We start from the raw sequence: 18,696 nt of genomic DNA, 5'->3' as shown, positions 1-18,696 counted from the left end.
TGTATAAATGCAGAGTCCTTACTAAAAGGAAATCTAGAATGTGGGCAATACAACTTTTAGTCAAGTTGCTTATTAAATTTGTCAGTCCTTAATACACTGAAAAAATCCAGTAATCCTTTTTGTATCTGCACTTTACTGCAAGAATTTCACTATGTAGATTCTACATAATATAGATTCACATAAACCTAAGGCAGCTCATTTCTGTTTCTTTTACAAGAACATTATCTCGGCTGTCCTTCAGGCTATGTGTATCGCTTCAGTCTGCTGTAATGGCCATTAAAGGTTTTGTGGGTACTTAAGCTTTCATCTCTGACCGTGTTCATGGGGTGCAAGACACAAATGAGCTCAATTCCAGTACTGTGAACAGAGGCTTTTCTTCATTTATGCAATTCATGTTCTCTCATATCTGCTTAACTTTAGAAAGAGGGTAATGTGAATTCTGAAATGTGATTTCTGAAATGAGTCTGCTTTTAAGAAATATTCATTATATCTTTGAACTACAGCCAGGAGACCATTCCTCAGAAAAAATCACTAAATTTAGTAGGGTTAGTGTAATACAGAATAAGTTAAACATAATCTGGATATTCTCTTATGGGTTAGGTTAGGAGTTGGTAATAGAAACCATGTCAGTGTTTCTTGGAAGGATGTCTCTACTAAAACCCTCAGCTTAACAACCAGTAATGTTAGAGTGAATTTTCAATAGACTGATAGCTTCTTGTTAAGGAACAAGAAGTTAACACAGCAATTTGTTATAACCCCGTTCTGATAACATACCATGTAAATATTAATTATTCTTTAAGTTTAAAAGTTACAGTTGCTCTTTTTATGTTGAGCAAAGTTCAAACAAAATTGCAAAATTCCTTTTTCCCCCATGAACTGTACTAGATGGTGAACTTTGCTGATTTAAAAAAAAAAAGTGCTCTGGAAAAAGATTTACTAGAAAATGACTGACATTTGAGGCATGAAACAAGACCTAAATCTAACCTTTTTCGAGTGCATGATTTGGCTTTGAGGATGAAAAAGGACAAATATAAAAGTCTTAAGCAGGGATAGAAGCTTTTGATAATTTATTCACTGGAGTAAGGATGTGACGTAAGTATGTGGAGAGAGTCACTCTCTACCTCTGTGACTATTTATGTATTTACAAAAGTTGTACAGCTCAGAGACAAGGGTATGTAGGAAACTTTTTGCAAATTAAATCATAGGTGAGTACCCAGGATCTTCATTGTATGAGGTAAGAGAGTGTTGAGTTCACATCAGAGAATCAGTTAAAAATTTGCTGGTATACAAAATCAATTGCTTGCAGAGCCAGCATATATGGAGGAAGGAGGAAGTCAACAACATCCTAAGACCCAATAGAGGGCTTTTAATGGAAATGGGATCTAGTTTGTTCAGTGTAAGCTGGTCCACATGAACTTTTGTTTGATGAGGTATTTGTATTTAGTCAGTTCCATTACTCCCTTGGTATAACTTTAATACAGAGTAAGCTTTACAAATAGTTGAGATCTGTCTGTAAATTATTTTTTCTTCTTCTGTGGTATAGGTTACTCTCAAAACTAATAGAATCAAATAAGATATTACAGTTCTCTGGAAGTTTGGACAGTGACTTCCAAAAGTTTCTGGGAGCTAGAACACTATAGTCCAAGCTAAAGGGATTTTCCCTTTCCTCCTTAGCAATAATGACTGTATGGAATGCAGTCATTGTTTTAATTTACAATTTGAAAACTAATTTTAAAGAACTAGCATACTGAACTGTCTTGAAAACTCTGCAAATCTTGTCTTTGTTCTATAAATTATCACAAGTCCAATTTTAGAGTGAGTCTGACTACTGATACTTCCTGCTTACTATTTATCATGCCCATTGGAGAAGACTGTGTTCCTTAGAATGAAAAAAAAATTACTTTTGATATAATGCTCTATAACAGTTAGAAGTTCTAATGAGATTTATGATATGCAAAAGGAGGGAATTGGAATTGTATTAAAGATTATTAATTAGGATATGCTTGGTGATGCTCACCAACTGAATTTGACTATCTGCACAATGCAGCGTCATATTAAAAATGGGACAGGTAGCCAAAGAATGCCAGAAAACTGAGTTAAGATAACAGGTTCAGGCTTAAGATCATCTGAAATAATTTTTTGTTTAGAAAGATTTTTACTGTTAGATTATCCAAGTCATCTTATTCCGAATTAAAACAGAAAAGTTATAGAAAGAGAAAGCAATTTTTAAAAATACTTTGTTTTCTACCTCACTACAGCTTAAACCACATCAAAGGAGAGGGGGAACCTAAAATTCCCCCCCAATTCCTTTTGTAAGCAAAAGAAATTGGGATGTATTTACACTGTCTTTTTCTCCACTTAAAGTAATTTCACTGCAAAGGTAAAGAAATCTTCATTTTCTTGAAGGTCTTTTGTTTAATTAGAATCTTAAAACAGAAGGAAAATGCAGTAAAAGATATCTTTAAGCCTAGTATCAAATGAACTGAAACTAAACTTCACAAAACTTGATAAACTTGTTCTACCCTTATAAATTGCATCATAACACTTCCTTCATTTACTGAATACATTAAAAATAAAGACTAAATTGTTTATACCCATTCACCCTGCAACTTTTCAAAGTATTTTGACCAACATGAACTATAGATAAATATAGAATTTGTCATATGCATCTCCTTATATTTTTGTTTTAGAAGCATGCAAAAATATCCATTTACACTTTGAGTTGCTTTTAGCAGTGCTTCCATAAGCTTATACTGAAGTAATTTTCAATTGCTAACATAAATATGCATTATTTCTTATTCATAATTGTATAGCTGTTCCTTAACTGCTTAGAAGCAGAAAATACAATCAAATCAATGTTTTCTCCTAAAGCCTATCCCGAATCCAAATCAAACCTGTTTTCCAGAGTCCATGAGTGTGTCAGAGCCTATGCCATTCACTCTGTCTGGATAATGTAAATGGTTTTAATAATAATTATATCAATAGTAAAATTTTAATAATAAAAGGAAGGCAAACATTAATCAAACTTTCATTACGTTAAGGTAAGTAAAAAACAACAGGTAATTGTTAAGTGTTCTAAATAGCTATTTACTTCTAGTCACCATTTGAGTTCTAGTCAGTACAACACTGGTGAAGGTTGACAGACAGACATACACACCTTCCATACACTTTGAGCTGACTCATATTACAAAAGCAGACACTACGAAAACACTTAATTTTGTAATTCACTGCCGATGTTTCGCCAGAATCCCAGTGGAAATTAATATCACTGTACAGCTATAAGGTTGAGATTATTCTGCTAAAATAATTAAGGGTGGAAACAGTCAGAAAAAACCCATACTAGCACTAGGCAGCAAATCGAAAGGTAGAAGCTTCACAGATACTTATTTGTCTGTCATTTTGCAAGATGACATTGAAAACCACCATAATGTGAGAAACGCCATGACGCAGTCTCATCCAGAAAAACACAGCAATGGTGAAGGAGCTGCAGTGATGGAGAATACCAGCCAGAAGCTACTTTAATACAGAGAAACCCCCGAGTTTATAAAATAATTACTGTTTAGTAAGTGTAAAGTAGTGGATTCTCCTTTAGTATATCAGAAGTTCTAATTTTCTGTGTAAATTGAAGCAATAGTCAGTAATAGCATTTTTTTTGTAGGTAAAGTTGTATAAATACTCAATATAGGCTGTTTGGCTTGCTTCTGCAATAAATTGTTGATTGCAATAATACAACAATGAATTAGTAGTATGGTATTAGACCTCAAGAGTTAGTGTTTTGGGTATTCTGTCATTGACTTAGCTCAAAAGAACAGGTAGTGGACAGCCAAAGGTAAAGTTATGAAATTACACTAAAAGAAAAATTGTGGAGGCTTCATTTTGATCTTTCTCGGTGTGTTTTTTTCTACCTTTCTCCTGCAACACACACTCTTGTCATATTACACACATTTCTTGACAATATCCCTATCCCTTCTCAGACTTCCTTTCCGTAATCAGGGTTAAGTGAGTTGCTCTAGTTTTCTGATTTGTACTTTCTATTTCCTTGATCAATAGTGGCCATTTTTTGTACTACTTGTTGACAGCACATCCCTTAAACATTTCTCATGCCTTTTTTTTAGTAGAGCCATTATATTATTTAGTGCTTCCCTAAAATTGTATTTCATTTAATAGCCGCTGGGTAGAAATATTGTCAAAAGCTTTTGAAAAGTTAAATAAATTAATGTCAATCAGTTGCACTTCATCCACTTTTTTGTTATGATACTTAAAAAAATGCTTTCAGCCTACATAATCATGTGGGATTTTGTCCTACATTTGTTTCCAAAAAATACATGCTAGATGCAAGAATGTCATATTCTGTGATGACTAAAGCAATAGTTTCTGTCAGTATCTGCTCAGCTTGCCAGCTTTCATTTATAAATCAAATAGTCTCCTTCGTGCTCTGAAACAACGTGCTCCAATAATTTGGACAGCTAAACAAAACTGTTTTAGGTGCAGAAATTAAAATAGCAGTGCACTCACTTCTTGCTGCAGGAAACAAATTCATGTCCTTCCTGAGGCAGCGCTATTAGAAGTTGATTTTATGAGCCTATCCTGAACTCAAGCTGACATTTGCTGAATGTTATGCTAAGTTTGCTATGAGTCATGCTTCTAGAGATAAATTATTTATTTCATCAAAATTTAGCACTCTTCAGCTCAAGATGACCGAGGGAGGGCTTATTATCAAGGATTCCAATGCCATTTATGGTTTATTAATATAGAGACCACCACTGGAAACAGTGCTTATCCTGGGTCAGAATTTATTTAAATACACAGGAACTGTTTAGCTGGGAAGTAAAATTTATTTTTGTCTTCCCAAGAAAATAGAAAAGCTAATAACTTTTCAAATATTCTAGTTTTTGTCTTCCAAAGAAAATAGAAAAGCTAATAACTTTTCAAATATTCTAGTTCTTACAGTCTGAAATTCCATTTCGAATAACTATATTGCAGATGAAACAATCTATATTGCTAAGGTCTTAGTCACCTACAAATGTCAAATTAGTTCATTAATTAAACGCAGATTTTGCATATAAAAGCCCCACAGCAACTAATGTTTAAGGCTATGGTATACCCTATGCTTATTCTTGCATCCGAGTCATTAGTTCTTGTGCTTTATTAACTAGTTAAATTTGCAGTTGAAAGTAACGCAGGACTTTTCTTGTTAGCTTTCAGTTGGTAACATTCTTCCTGATGCTCATCATAAGCATATTTTTTGTAATAGTTTAATAGTTGTTATGACATCATGTAATGGTAAAAGACCAGTCTATAGTGGTTTAGTATTTTTCATTCAGAATCTCTGCCACAAAAGCCACCAAGAGAAATGCTGTTGATCTTGAATGGGAAATACTTTGTGTATTTGGCAGCAGTATCAATGCTTTTCATTGAAGCGAAGTGCAAACTATCACTGGAAGAAAATAGTATTTATAGGAAGAAATGTCTTTTATTTCCGAGTTTCTGAAATTTGTTTTAGCTGCCTTATTTACATTACAATTGTTGCTTGTATGGACCTTTTCTAGGAAACCAGTGTTGCTATACATTTATTTCTGGTGCCTGACTGCAGTCTGTATGTGCTGCAGGAGCTGATGCTAGAAAACGGTGGGTTTTAAGTAAAAGAGACAGTGACATCGGAGCTCCAGGAACACTACAGGCAGGGGAGAACACATATTTTTTAAACTTCATTCAGGAAGAATCTCTCTACACACAAACATATTGGTTAATGTCTGGTAGCTTTAGGGCTCATTCCCTGTGAGTACTGTTGCACTCAATATTAAAAATTAAACATATCAAGGAAAATATTTGTTTGAAGATATTAGTAATCAGAGCTGTTTCACTGAACTAGGTGCTCTGGGAATGGGAACATTCCAGTATTCGTCTCATGTGGTACTGGAGGAAATAGGGGAATTACACTGCAGCAACTGGTCCTTAACTGGTTTATTCCCAGAGATATATTGGTTTATATGAAATAGGCCAGGAACTTCTGAAGAATGAGGACACATCCAAGCTCCATCAGAAGTCTTCCTAGATAAAGATGGAAGGAATACTAGTGGAGGACAAGCATTATTACTGTGGAATGAAAAAACAAAGGCATTTGGGGAAAAGTCAGGTGATTCTAGATCTTCCTGTAATGTCACTGAACTGTACATAGCAAACTGACAACTACAGCTGTTACTGACTGAGCTTCATGCAACTTGTTTGTACTGCTCTGCCCTTTGTGTAAGTTTCAAAATACTGAATTTTACATTAATGCTTCATGATTTGCAGCATCAATGTGAGCTCCAGTAATGTAAAAGGAAAGAAAGGATATCACAAGCTAAGACACAGAGGGCTGTTAGAACTGTATGAGGATTTGGATAATCATACCTGACTCTCTGTAATCAATAATGTCTTTTCCCTTCCTTTAGGGTTAGGTGTATTAAAGTAAAAATTAAACAATTTATTCTAGACCCAGTGAGAGTAAGATGATCTTTCCCTCAGGCTGAATGTTTTCCTGGGTTCTACATGAACAGAGTAACAAATATATCATGGAGCATCTCCTAACTCAGACTGTAATTCAGTTTTCTGTTCAAGCTCTTCAGTAGTGATCTGTCTTGATGCTCGACACCACTGTTCTGTTTCTTTGTAATACCATTTGCCTCTTTAAAGGCAGTTTCCTTTAAAAAGTAAACACATAGTGAAAATTACTCCAACAGTGGAATGTATATTTTTTAAAATAAGAAGTAAGTGTTTGTGCTTTCAAGGTAGAAAAGGTCTCTATATGTGCGTGTGCTAAAGTATCGTGGGTTTTTTTAACTAATCTTCAAAAATAATTAACATAGTTGACTTTGCTATAGAAGCTGCTAGACAGCTGTAATACCTGTCAAGGTGCAAGTTTTTAATCATTTGCAAAGTGAATATGCATAGAGAGTTTGTACAGAGAGATGCTAGCTGTATTTATAGCTTGAAAAGTTACTCCTAGAAGTCAGCAAGTCAGATAACCCAGAACAAGCATATGCAAATCATGTCACTTAAATACTATGTGAACTAATGCATATGCTGCCTAATTCAGTTCTGATTCCTGATGACAGATTCAGAGGGAAATAGAATAATTATTGTAGGGGTCATCGTAGCGTGGAGAAATGGCTGAAAATTTTTGAATTGTTTATTACTGACTGTGTTAAACTGACTTCAGCTTAAAAAAGTTAGAGATACAAATGTCGTGGAGGACAATGCCTACTGGAAGCTCAGAGCCCCTGTGAGGAAGTGGAAAACACAATGCAAAAATGATTTCAGAAATAAAACAGCAATATATTTGCTTTACGCATTACAGTCACCAGCCATCCAGATGAATATCATTATTGGGAAAAAAATTGACCAGCCAGTGCTCTTAAATATCTGCTCAGACAGAAAGGCTTTGCATCTTAGTGTTATGAAAACTATGTATGTTCCAAAACCACTCTGTGGTACCACTCAGCCTCCATCAGCTTCCCTACCAAACAAGTAATTCCTTCCCCCCCAGTTCATTAGTTTCCTACCTACCAGGCTGCCAAATTACTGATTTCTCCCCTCACCCGCGGTCAAATCTAGCTCTCCTTCAATTTGCCCATTTTCTGCTCTACAAGGGCCAATAATTGCATGGTGTCTTTCCCATCAACTCTCGCCACCACACTGCCTGAGGCACTCATTTTTAACAGCTGAAAACTGATAGAAGTCAGGGTGTTCCTCAACATGATCACAGCATAAAGGTAGGACTTCTTCTTTCTGCCTATCTAAAGCTATTACTCTGCATAAACCTACAAAGACAGGCTTCTGCTTACTGCTAATTGTTTCTTTAGATAAGACTTACCATTTACTTGGTGTCATACTGTTCCATATTACAAGTATGGATGCTGACTTAACAGTTTTACCATGAAGGGAATTAAACTGTCAGAACATCTCCACACTTGTGTGCCATGGCACTAAGTTCTTGAGTTTAGCATGAAATAATGGAAAATCACTTCAAGAACAAAAAACCCCAAAGTCTCTCTTGTGTAGTAATTGCACTATTTCTGTACTGCCAAATTAATAGAAAATGGGGATGATTAGCAATCGAACTATAAGAGATCCTCTTTTGTACTAATGTGGGAACAGCACAGAATCTGGCATAATTTTTGCATTTCACGTCAGCTATAACAAAATTCTTAAGTCTGTTCAGGGTCCATCTCTCCGTTCCTAGAGGAGCAGAGCAGGTTTGATCTCTCTGTGTGCATGGGTGTGCATGTTTGTATTTTCACATTTTGTGGTATAAGGCAGTTAAATTGGCTGATAGTTTCCATTATAACTGTGTATTTACTCTTTCTGAGGGTCATTTCAGTTCTCAGTAATGTTATTGGAAGGTGTTATTTGAATTTGATGGTTTAATCTTAATTTTTTTCTTACCATACTATCTTGCCATACTTTCTATGCACCCTAATGTATTCAAAAATTGCATAGTTAGTGGCTTCAAATTGCAGCTATTTTGAGTAAATGAGTTTAGGTTCTACAAAAGCTAGCAACAACCCCTACAGAACTGTCAGCTCCACTCAGGGCTGGTGAACATTCACCCTCATGCTTATTTACAAGTAGCACTCATAGCAATAGACACTCAGATGACAAGTGGAACTTGAGACACTGTAATGATAGAGGTATGGGGACTCTGCAATGATTTATGAAGCCTCTGTGAAACACCTTATTTTTTTTACCACAGGTGTTATGTGGTTTATTTTAGATAACCCAGAGTATTCCTTAGGATTTTAATAATGGTGATAAAATCTCCAGTTCAGTTTCTTTACTAAACTTCTGTCCGATACCAATTTATGCAATCTGCTAATTGCATAATTTTTTATAAATCACTGGTGAGCTCTAGTGTAATTTCAGTTGTAGTTTTTCTTCTGTACGTGATACTATCATATAAAAATTAATTTGAGATTTCCAAGTATTTGGTATAAAAAATAGAAAATATTAGAACTAGAGAATGGATTATAGAGAAATCTCTCTCCCTTATGTCCCCTCCCCCTCCATTTTGTGGTGTTTTGGAGTTTAGTTTCTTTTTTTTAAGAGTATCATTAAAAGTACTTTATAATAGGGAAATGTTCCCTGAGCTCCCAGTCTGCACATTCCAGCTTCATTGCTCAGTTCCTCTGCTTATTATTTTTCCTATACAAGGCTTCAACTCTTTTTTCCTGTCCTCCCTTTCCAGTGGTTGTTACCCGATCTTATATATTTTTCCTCACATATTTTCTTTACTGTTTTCCCATGTTGCTGACTTTTTTCTTTTGCTTTTCCACAGTCCTCTAGAAGCAACTACAGAAGTCAGTTAGCTTGTAATCATCATGAGAAGCAAACTAGGGGTGGACCAACAATAAAGGGATTTCTGTGTGAGGTATCCGAAAATCATAAAGCAGCACCTATACACTCTAATGTGTGTCTCACTTCACCTCTTAGTATTACAAAGGGTAAAATAAAACTAGTTCTACATGTTTTCACTCCTTTGGGAGTAAATCCCTGCCTAAACCTGTCTGTATAAAAAATAGTGAGTTCTTGTCACAGTTGTAGCTACTGCCACCGGAAAATCATTGTAACTTGCTCAGTCTTATGAATCTCTTTGTGTTACTAGCTAAAGGTTTGTCAACTTTTCAACCCCAAAATACCAGCACTTCAAGGACAGTGGTACAAGCTGACTTCTAAAGTAGCTATCTCTTATAAAAGCATGGGATAACTGTGATACAAGAAGCCATGATCTCTTTTCTGTGGCTTACCCGCCTTTTTTTTTAATTTAAAAAGAAATTATTCCTCTGTTGGAGGTGATAATATATGGATGATTTGTCCACTTCCTAAACAATGGTTGTGTTTTACTTCCACATATAGTTGGTTAATGGATTATAAAGCCGGAAATGACAGCTATGGCTATGTAGAGCAATTTTTAGGCTACAGACTTTCCTCAATTAATTCTTATTTGAATGTATTATTATTTTTCTTTTTAGAAATCTTTAAAAAGATTTTTAAATCTTTTAGAAAAATCTTTAAGTTTTTCAAATCTTAGGGAATTCATTGTCAATTATGATTAAGCAGTAAAGAAACTAGCATCAGAATAAATTTTGCTGATTGCTTCAATACTGAATTTGTCTCACTTGCTCTTCATCCTTGCATCTTACAGTTTTATCTGTTGGATATAGTAACTTCTAAAATTTCTCTTTCCCATGGAAAGGTACAGGAAACAGATTAATTTTTTCAGCATTCTCTGATCTCAGCCCTCGTTCTTGCCTTATTAGACATGGTAGTCAAGTAATCATTCTCAGAGGCCGTCTGGAAGTCTCTCCAGTTTATCAGCTGTGGATACTAGAGCTGCACTGAGCATCCAGGAGCTATCATCCCTGCGCCAAACACCACAATGTTATGTTATCACTTGGCTTACATTCAGCATTCCTGCTCATATATCTAATTAGACCCACTGACTAAGCAGCACAACCCACCTCCTGTTCACTTAATTGTTCACTATACATCTCCCTTCAGAAGTTACTTTGAGAAAAAAATCCCCTATCCTATTTATATGACTGAAGGTCTACTGGCCTGTTTTCCACAGCCAAGTATCAGTCAAACACCACAGAAAGGTCCATGCCTGAGGATGTGACTTAAAAGAACAACTCAAAGCAACTCCGTTGGTGGTGGGTTTTCCTGACCAGCATTGACTGTAATGGTCAGAAGCTTTGCAGTCTGTACTCACTCCTGCTCTTGACCAGCAACAAATAACTCCCTACTGAGGCAAAACCAAGAGGTCGAAAGAGCATATAGGAATACCATCTTGCTTGCAGCAAGTGGGTCTGGTAATCGGATCACCTGTACCTTTAAATGTACAACATTTAGGGTGTTTCTTCAAGTGACATAATATGTTTCAATGACTGAGACATACACTCAGACATCTACGAATTGCAGTTATTGTTGGAGTCTTTGCCTGCAAAGAGAGCAAATAGAGCATTCATCATCCAATTCCTGTAATCCTATTTGATTTTGAGGTGGATGGGAATATTGCCATAGAGCAATTAGCCCAGTGTTTGTTGTTACTTTAATTTGGACATGGCTTATTTTCTTTTCCTTGACATCCATCGTGTTTGAAAATAGAGGACATTTTCATCTACTCTTGCAAATGCTATTTAACTACACCTATTTGCTTAGGGGGTTTTTATGCTTTCTCCATTTCTAACTGTATTTCAAAGTGCACAGACAAGAATTCCCTGCGAGTCTGCTGCAACTAGATTTCTTTCTAGTTTTCCTGTACCCCAATTTGAAAGGCTATTATGATCTCCCCCTATTTTGGGTCTGTCATTTTGGATAAACCACCTGCAAAGGCTTTGTGTCTTTGTGCACTTTTTTCTCTAACTCGATACATGGCATTACCAAACCTCCATTTATCATCATTGACCAGTGAGATTCGCAATGATGAACAACTTGGACAATTTTTCTGTAAAACTCCTGTTGGGTAGGATTTCTTGGGTGCTTATTTAGAAACAATAATAATTTTCTCTCTGAGAACAGCAAGTACAACCTGCTTTCTATAGAACAATTATTTACAATGCAGAAGATCTAGAAAATATTTTCCATCATTTTTATATGACTGTGCCAACATCAAATCCTCCAATTCAACAATGTTCATGTGAAACTGGGATAAACTTTCCAGAAGATTCATCGTTATGCCAGTCATCATTTATTAAAAAAAAAAAAACCCAAACCCAAAACCCCGCCAGTATATACTGAGGTACATGACTTGTACTAGTCATTTTTTCTACTAGTCATTTTTTTACTAAATCAGGATGTCAGAGCAAAGCAAAACTATCAGTAACTCAACTAAAAGGAAAGCTTGGAGACTTCAGAGATCTGTTCTTGTTCATGCTTTAATCCTTGGGATGTGTTCCCCCAAACCACATGGGAGCAGAACAGTGTGTGGTGTAACTAGTGTGTGGGTATGGTAAATTCACATCCTCACAGATAATGCTGTATTACCTCTTCCTCCTACAGATACACCATTATTGAACTGACTGAGGGGAGAGAAGGTAGAAAAAGCCACTTGTACTTTCCTTCATCACAGGGTGATAAATCTTGGAAGCAGGACCACTTAAAGAAGGGATGTGGAGATTGCTGCACCGCAGCTTCCACATGTACGTGTTGGGCGGGGGAAGGAATTTACTAGATTCTTAGCAAGCGTAGCCCCCAAAATGTACTTCAGAAAGGTTTATGAAACCTTTCTTGGCTCAAAGATTTAGGCTGGTTTCTTAAAGAAATGCGATTCTCTTGTCCTCTGAGGTCCTCCCTCATCTTTTCCTGCCCCAGGAAAACAGAGGTAGCGAAGTTCCAAAACCCCATTAGTGCCTCATTGAGGGAAACGCTGTAGAGTGAGTTCAGACCTCAAACCCCAGTGACCTCACAGGTAAGAGATACTTTTTGCTTCTTCCTGTGTTGCTGATAAAGATCGTATCAATTAAGATAACAATACAGGTAACATCTTGTTTATTGCAAATGCTTTCAGTAGCATGTTTAATAAAGTTATATTTCTATAAGACATAGGCCTTGACTGTGATTAAACTGAGCAATCCATAAAGATACCAGTAGATAATTTAGTTGCAAAGAGCTATGTTTTGAAGCAAATAGGGATTTGTTTTCAGTAGGGAAAGCAACCTATTGATTTAGACATGTTCTACTAAAAATACGAGTTTTACAGCTGTTTGTTCTTTGTGAATAGGGTTGTTTGAGTGCCTTATGTTTTATTCAAGCCTCCAATAATTATCAAAGGATTTAATTTTAAAATGTTTAGCAATTCAATGAAGTACAGAACTCACATGGTTACTTAGTTTCCTTCAAAAATATTTTCTCTGTGAAAGATACCTTGCCTTCCTGTGGCTCAGGGTATTACCTAGTAATACCAAGTCCACGTGCAAGGTTCAGATAATTGGTTTTCTTTGGGTGGCAATATAGGCTTTCATTACAAAGCCTAGATTTTTCAGAGTACTGAAGCACAGCTGGTGTTCTTTGAATGAGGGAAGTTGATGTTTCAAATTCTTGGAACCTTCAGAACATTTGGAGATTGATCATGTGTTTTTTCATGGTAAACTGGATTATTCAGAGGAATGCTACTAATGAGAAGGCAAGCCTGTCATCTCTCCAAGAGTGGTGTGACCTACACAGTAATGATCAGACACAACCTGATTATAATTTACTGGTTTTTATGCATACACATACCCACAAACATAATATCATAGATCTTCCCTAGCATATCTAATGAAACATACTTTTTTTGCTGAGAAGCAACAGAAGAAAAGCATATCCCCACAATTCTTCAGAGACAGACCAGTGCAGAAGAATTCAGAGAGATCAATACACTTTTCTTATCAACAAGGAAATTCCAAAGCTGCTCTTTGTGCATGGATAATAAATTGCCCATCAGTATCCCAACAGCTACATTCAAGACCTGTTCTTCCACAAGCCTCAGTTTTGACACAAGTTAAGATGTAATCTTTCCAACAAATGTCTGCTTTATAAATAAAAAATAATGCTTTGAGTTTTGATTAACACTGAATGGCAAGAGAACTTCTCAAGAATGCATAAATGTCTACCCAGACAGATGGACAACTGTGCTGCATCACAGGACAAACTTCTGAGTGGTCCTCAGGATCAGAGCCAGAAATTCCATTTCGAGCCAGTCAGAAAACTCGATGTATTGATAATTACAGTAGGCTCATCTGTGATGGAAATTAACTCTAAGCATAAAACTAAATGTTAAGAACTTAATGATTTAAGTCAGGACTAATACCAATTAAGATTTGAGCATTCAGATATTGAGAATTAAGAGTACTGGCAGCAAACTTTCTACAATGGTTGCCTCTCTATAGTATACTCTGGCCTCTCACAAGCTTCTATTTTCTTTCATTCACACAGACCCAGTTTGTCGAATCACTCTGTCTCTTTGATGTGCTTTCCCTGTTTTTCGACTATTTCTGACATCTGCCAGTCTGAATAATTATTCTTAGGCTGATACTTGCCTCCAACTTTACCTTGAAGTGCTGACGGAAAATTCCATAAGAAAGCAAATTTCATTACCAGTGACAGAAAACTTAAGTAATACAGATAATACATAAGTATCATAAGGCATAATGAAGAGAGTGATACTGATTTTGCAATGGTGGGTGTTAGACAAGCAATTCAATCTCAAATTATCTCATTAAGTATCAGGCTATATTCTGAGATACGTATTTGGAAAACAACTTCAACTCTATAAATATAAGCTTCTGCAGCAAAGTTCCTAGTGGGGTTTGAACTTTACTTAGACTTACTTCTAAATATTTAGACTAGATATTAGGAGAAATTTCTTTACTGAGAGAGTGGTCAAGCATTGGAACAGGCTGCCCAGGGAGGTGGTGGAGTCACCATCACTGGAAGTATTCAAAAACTGTGTGGACGTGGCACTTCAGGACATGGTTTAGTGGGCATGGTGGTGTTGGATTGATGGTTGGACTTGATGATCTCTAAGGTCCTTTCCAACCTTAATGATACTGTGATTCTGTGATTCTCTCTCCAAGTTTTTTCCCCTGCCTGTTATTTTTACCATGAGACAGGCAGGTGTTGGCAAGACATCTGAAAAGATGCTCAGCAGTCTTGGACTTGGAAGAAAGAGCCCACTGAAGTTCATGAGCTTGCAATCACTAGCGTAATGCTTTTTACCCTGGGGTTCATTCTGCATACTAAAACATATTACATTGAAGATACAGTTTTGTATGATTGAAAACAGTGACTCTTATACATGGGGGCATGCACTGAATGACAGTCATCTGATGTGACCATTATTTACTTGCTCCTGTAACTCGAGGTTACAGTATTCCCTTTTTCCATAGTAATGTACCTGGCCTCAATTCAAGAAATAAGAAAAAAAACCCCAAACAACAGTAATAAAATGTCCAATTTCTTTTCCAAAGAAAGCCTCAATAAGTGATGCTCTAAATGAATGAAGTTTGATAAATATGATAAGAAAAAACACAAACCCACTGTCAAGCATTTCACCTGGCCATAAAAAGAACCTGTCAGACAGAGCTGAGAAAAAACTTGGGAGAATCACTATCCGAATTTAGGCAAAAGACAGAATAAGTGAAAAAAGTTTAAAATGGTAAGAAATTAATAATTTGCCATCTTAAAGGACCTTGGCTTTCCTGATTTTATTAATTTATTACTAAGCAAATACACTTTCTGCTAGTGTGAGAGCAAGAAAAGCTTTCTTTCCTACATAATTAGGGGACTTTCAGAAATAGTTTACTTTTTCCTAAGAATTTTGCTCAACTACTTGAAGAAATCGTTCACACGTACATGTCAAAAAAATTGGTTTCAGACAATTCAGAATTTGCTGAAAGTTTTTCACATGCAAATTAAATAGTTAATTATGCTAATCTCTGAAAAGAAGTGGCAATAAAGTAATCACATTTCTGGTCTCTACACTGTCATTTTTTTCAACCATCCAATGGTGGAAAAAGTAATATGCATTACTATTGTTACTTTCTGCGTTGAAACTTCATTATCTGAGAGCAAGTCAATTTTACTGTAGCTTCTGTTCCTGACAAACCATTAAAAACAGGCAAAATGGTTTACAAAATTAGTTTTGTTTTAAGTCACAATTAAAATCATTCATACCTAAAGTAGTGGACAGCACACAGAAATATAGAAAGGTTCTTATCAAGAAGGTTTGAGTTGAGAAGTGTTATATGTTGATGTTCAGCCAAGTAGTTGTCTGATTGACAACCTTTTGGGTTTTTTGTTTTGTTTTTGTTTTGTTTTTTTTTAGTTTGATGCAGACAGAGATGAAGAAGAAGTGTTCTTTGACATAAGTTCAGCAGTTGACAATAAACTATTTGCAAACAAAGAGGCTGCAGCAGGTGAGTTAACATAAGATTTAAAGAATCACATTTTTTTATACTGCATTTGACATCGGTGGTATGCCTTTTTCATATTCCTCAAGTATGTATGTACTGTAGCAAAGTCTTGACCGACTTCAAACATTTGCACAACCAAGGGGGGGAAAAAAAAAAAATCTTTTTACACTTGGAAACTTCATACAACCCACCTAACATCTTGTTTATCTCCAAGCTCACCTTAAAATACTATTGATAGTTGACTAAAAAACTATATCTTTAGTACAAATACTTTACAAGTTGATTGATTCTAGTTGTCCGGTGTCTGTTTCAGTTCCAGATGATACCTTGGTGTTCACCAGAAAACCAGTCCTATGAGATTAATGATCATACTTCCTCCCTAGTAACTGGTACTAATTCTGAAACTGTGTGCGAATACAAGTCAGGCGTTTGGGAGATTTATAATCAATAAATATATAATTTTTATTTGTGCTTACTGAGGCTTGAACGTCCTCAAAGGAAAAGCCTCTGAGGGACAAAGGACTGCAATAGAATTGAAGCAGAAAATCAAAGCATTGAAAATCCATGACATCTGTCAGAAATATTTTGCTTGAGGGGAACAGGGAAATGTTCCTTAGTAACTTCACAACTTTTTCTTTTTACAGATGTCATTCCTGGCTGCCTTCCAAGTAGACCATGAGGGTTATATAGGTAGATGAGGTCATAAACGTCTTGTGAAACAGCACACAAAAAGAAAATTCTAGGTGAAATATTTTCCTGTAAAATTTACTACCTTTATTAAAACAGAGATTAGGTATGTATAGTAGAGAAAATAGTGTATCTGATCTCTCCTCTCTTTAAGGGAAAACTTATCTGCCATAGTTGGCAGACAGGGTAGCTTTAGTTATTTGTAATCGTGAAGAATCATCTGGGGGCTGCCAAGGAAGGAGGAATTGATGTAGCACAATGAAGTCTAGTAGTAGCAATACATCTATTACCTCTTTTTGACAAAGGGCAAATTACTTCTTTCTACTAGCAAGACATTTGCAAAGAGCAGTGCTTCAGACAGAAAGATCAGGCCGTATTTTGAAGATTTGAAAGGGGCTTCCAAGCTAGCTAGCCTACAAAACCCACCCAGCAAAAATGCTATTTTTGATAATGTTCAAAACGAGATAAAGATGAATTATCAAAGCAGGGGTGGGGGAGTGGGGAGATTGAGAATGATAAAAAGTGCATTAGCTAAAGAAAAAAACCAGGTTTCTAGTGGTCAGCTAAGATGCATACAAGAATAGACTACTAGCTTTCTCCATTAAGAGGCACGCTTGCCTCTTTTGTGCTTACCCTTATTCCTAGAGGCAAGAGATTGATTCCAAACCTAAAATGGCATTCCCACTGTATAGCACTGTATTGATAATTATCTGTGAACTCCCTAATTAAATGAGCTAAGTACTGAATAGCAAGAAGAGGAAAGAAGTGGCATAAAGGTGCTAGGTCTGACAAACTGATTGACAAAAGCTAAACAATTTGCACAAATTGGTTGTGATTCTGGATTAGTTCCAGTCAGTTTCTTGACAGTCTGATCTACTTAATAAATTCCTCACCAAAATAATTCGAGAGCTATGAACTTTACCAGAAGCCATGCCACAATCATCTAATTGGTACCTAACCTGAGCACCAGTAATAGTAAGGAGAGTCAAAGTAGGCTTTCTAGAGATCCTACGAGACCAGATATTTAATTTCTAGGGGTTGCAATTCCAGCATTGCCTTGATCTCACTTTTTGTCTTTTAGTCTTATTAGTGACATTGCAACGTATTTTAGTTCCTGATGGCTAACGTAAACATAGTATTTCTAATATTTTTATGCTTCCACATCAATCTAACTCATATGTTATACCTGTAGAATCCAGTTGTAATCGACTCTGTAAGAATATATGCTGAAAGAACTAAATAGTTTTATAGATTAAAATACTATTTTTTCATTGTTGCCTTCTACAACATGTAAGACTGTTGCCAAGAGCAACAACCTGCCATGAAACTCAACTGTGTAAGGTTTCAATAAAATTTGTATTAGAAGCATCCTACTGAGAACAAAATTAAAATGTAATCATTATAATGCTAATCAGTCCTTCAGTAAATTATTTCTATTATATTCCACTTGAAATTTCATCTTCTAAGCATTTGTCTTGCCCAAGTGCTTGTGTGCAACATGTATTGAGTTATTAGACAGTGCTTAAGAGCATGTTCCATAACTTAAAAAGACCTTTTTACTTTATTGAGCTTAAACATGCTGTTAAGAGATGCAACATGGTTCACAGGGTAGTCTTAGATTACTTTTATGACAGTGTTGAACAGTGCAAATACTATAGTTGTTAAAATATGAGTACAGGCATATTTAAGCCAATGACCATATTGAATAGAATTGCTACCAGAATTTGAAATGAGTAAACAGTTTAACCAAGGATTGGAAATATGTTAACTGATTTGCCAAAACACAAATGGTCCAAGGAGCAGACTTGCTTAACTCACATGATGGGGTATAGCTACCTTATAACGGGAAGTTAAACAACTACAGATAAATTTAGACAGATCAGTACCGTTTAGTCTCATTGTATAAATGAATTCAGTGAACTGTGAAAAAGTAATGCTTGACATTTGCATTCATGAAAACTTAAGGATGAACAGACTTTCAGAGAAAGTGACACGCACCCAGGCTCAGAACATGGAAACATTTTATAGTACCAGAGATATTTAGGCAATGATGCCTCTGGGTTCTGGGGTATATTTC

The 18,696-nt window shown here is 35.9% G+C and overlaps 1 protein-coding gene across 2 annotated transcripts in view; it reads left to right on the top strand.

The window, feature by feature from the left end:
* The window catches only part of AK5 (adenylate kinase 5), a gene marked incomplete at its 3' end in the record, with an annotated part of 91,455 nt that overhangs the window by 31,816 nt on the left and 40,943 nt on the right, over positions 1-18,696 (top strand). For both annotated transcript variants that reach the window (XM_082003171.1, XM_082003172.1), the window contains exon 6: positions 15,845-15,935. In XM_082003171.1, the coding sequence (XP_081859297.1) occupies positions 15,845-15,935 (91 nt within the window). The remainder of the gene's footprint in view (positions 1-15,844; positions 15,936-18,696) is intronic.

The sequence above is a fragment of the Phaethon aethereus genome (genome assembly GCF_964289735.1).
Source record: "Phaethon aethereus genome assembly, chromosome: 8".
NCBI classification, from domain to species: Eukaryota; Metazoa; Chordata; class Aves; order Phaethontiformes; family Phaethontidae; genus Phaethon; species Phaethon aethereus.
This window is presented reverse-complemented; position numbering and strand designations above follow the sequence as displayed.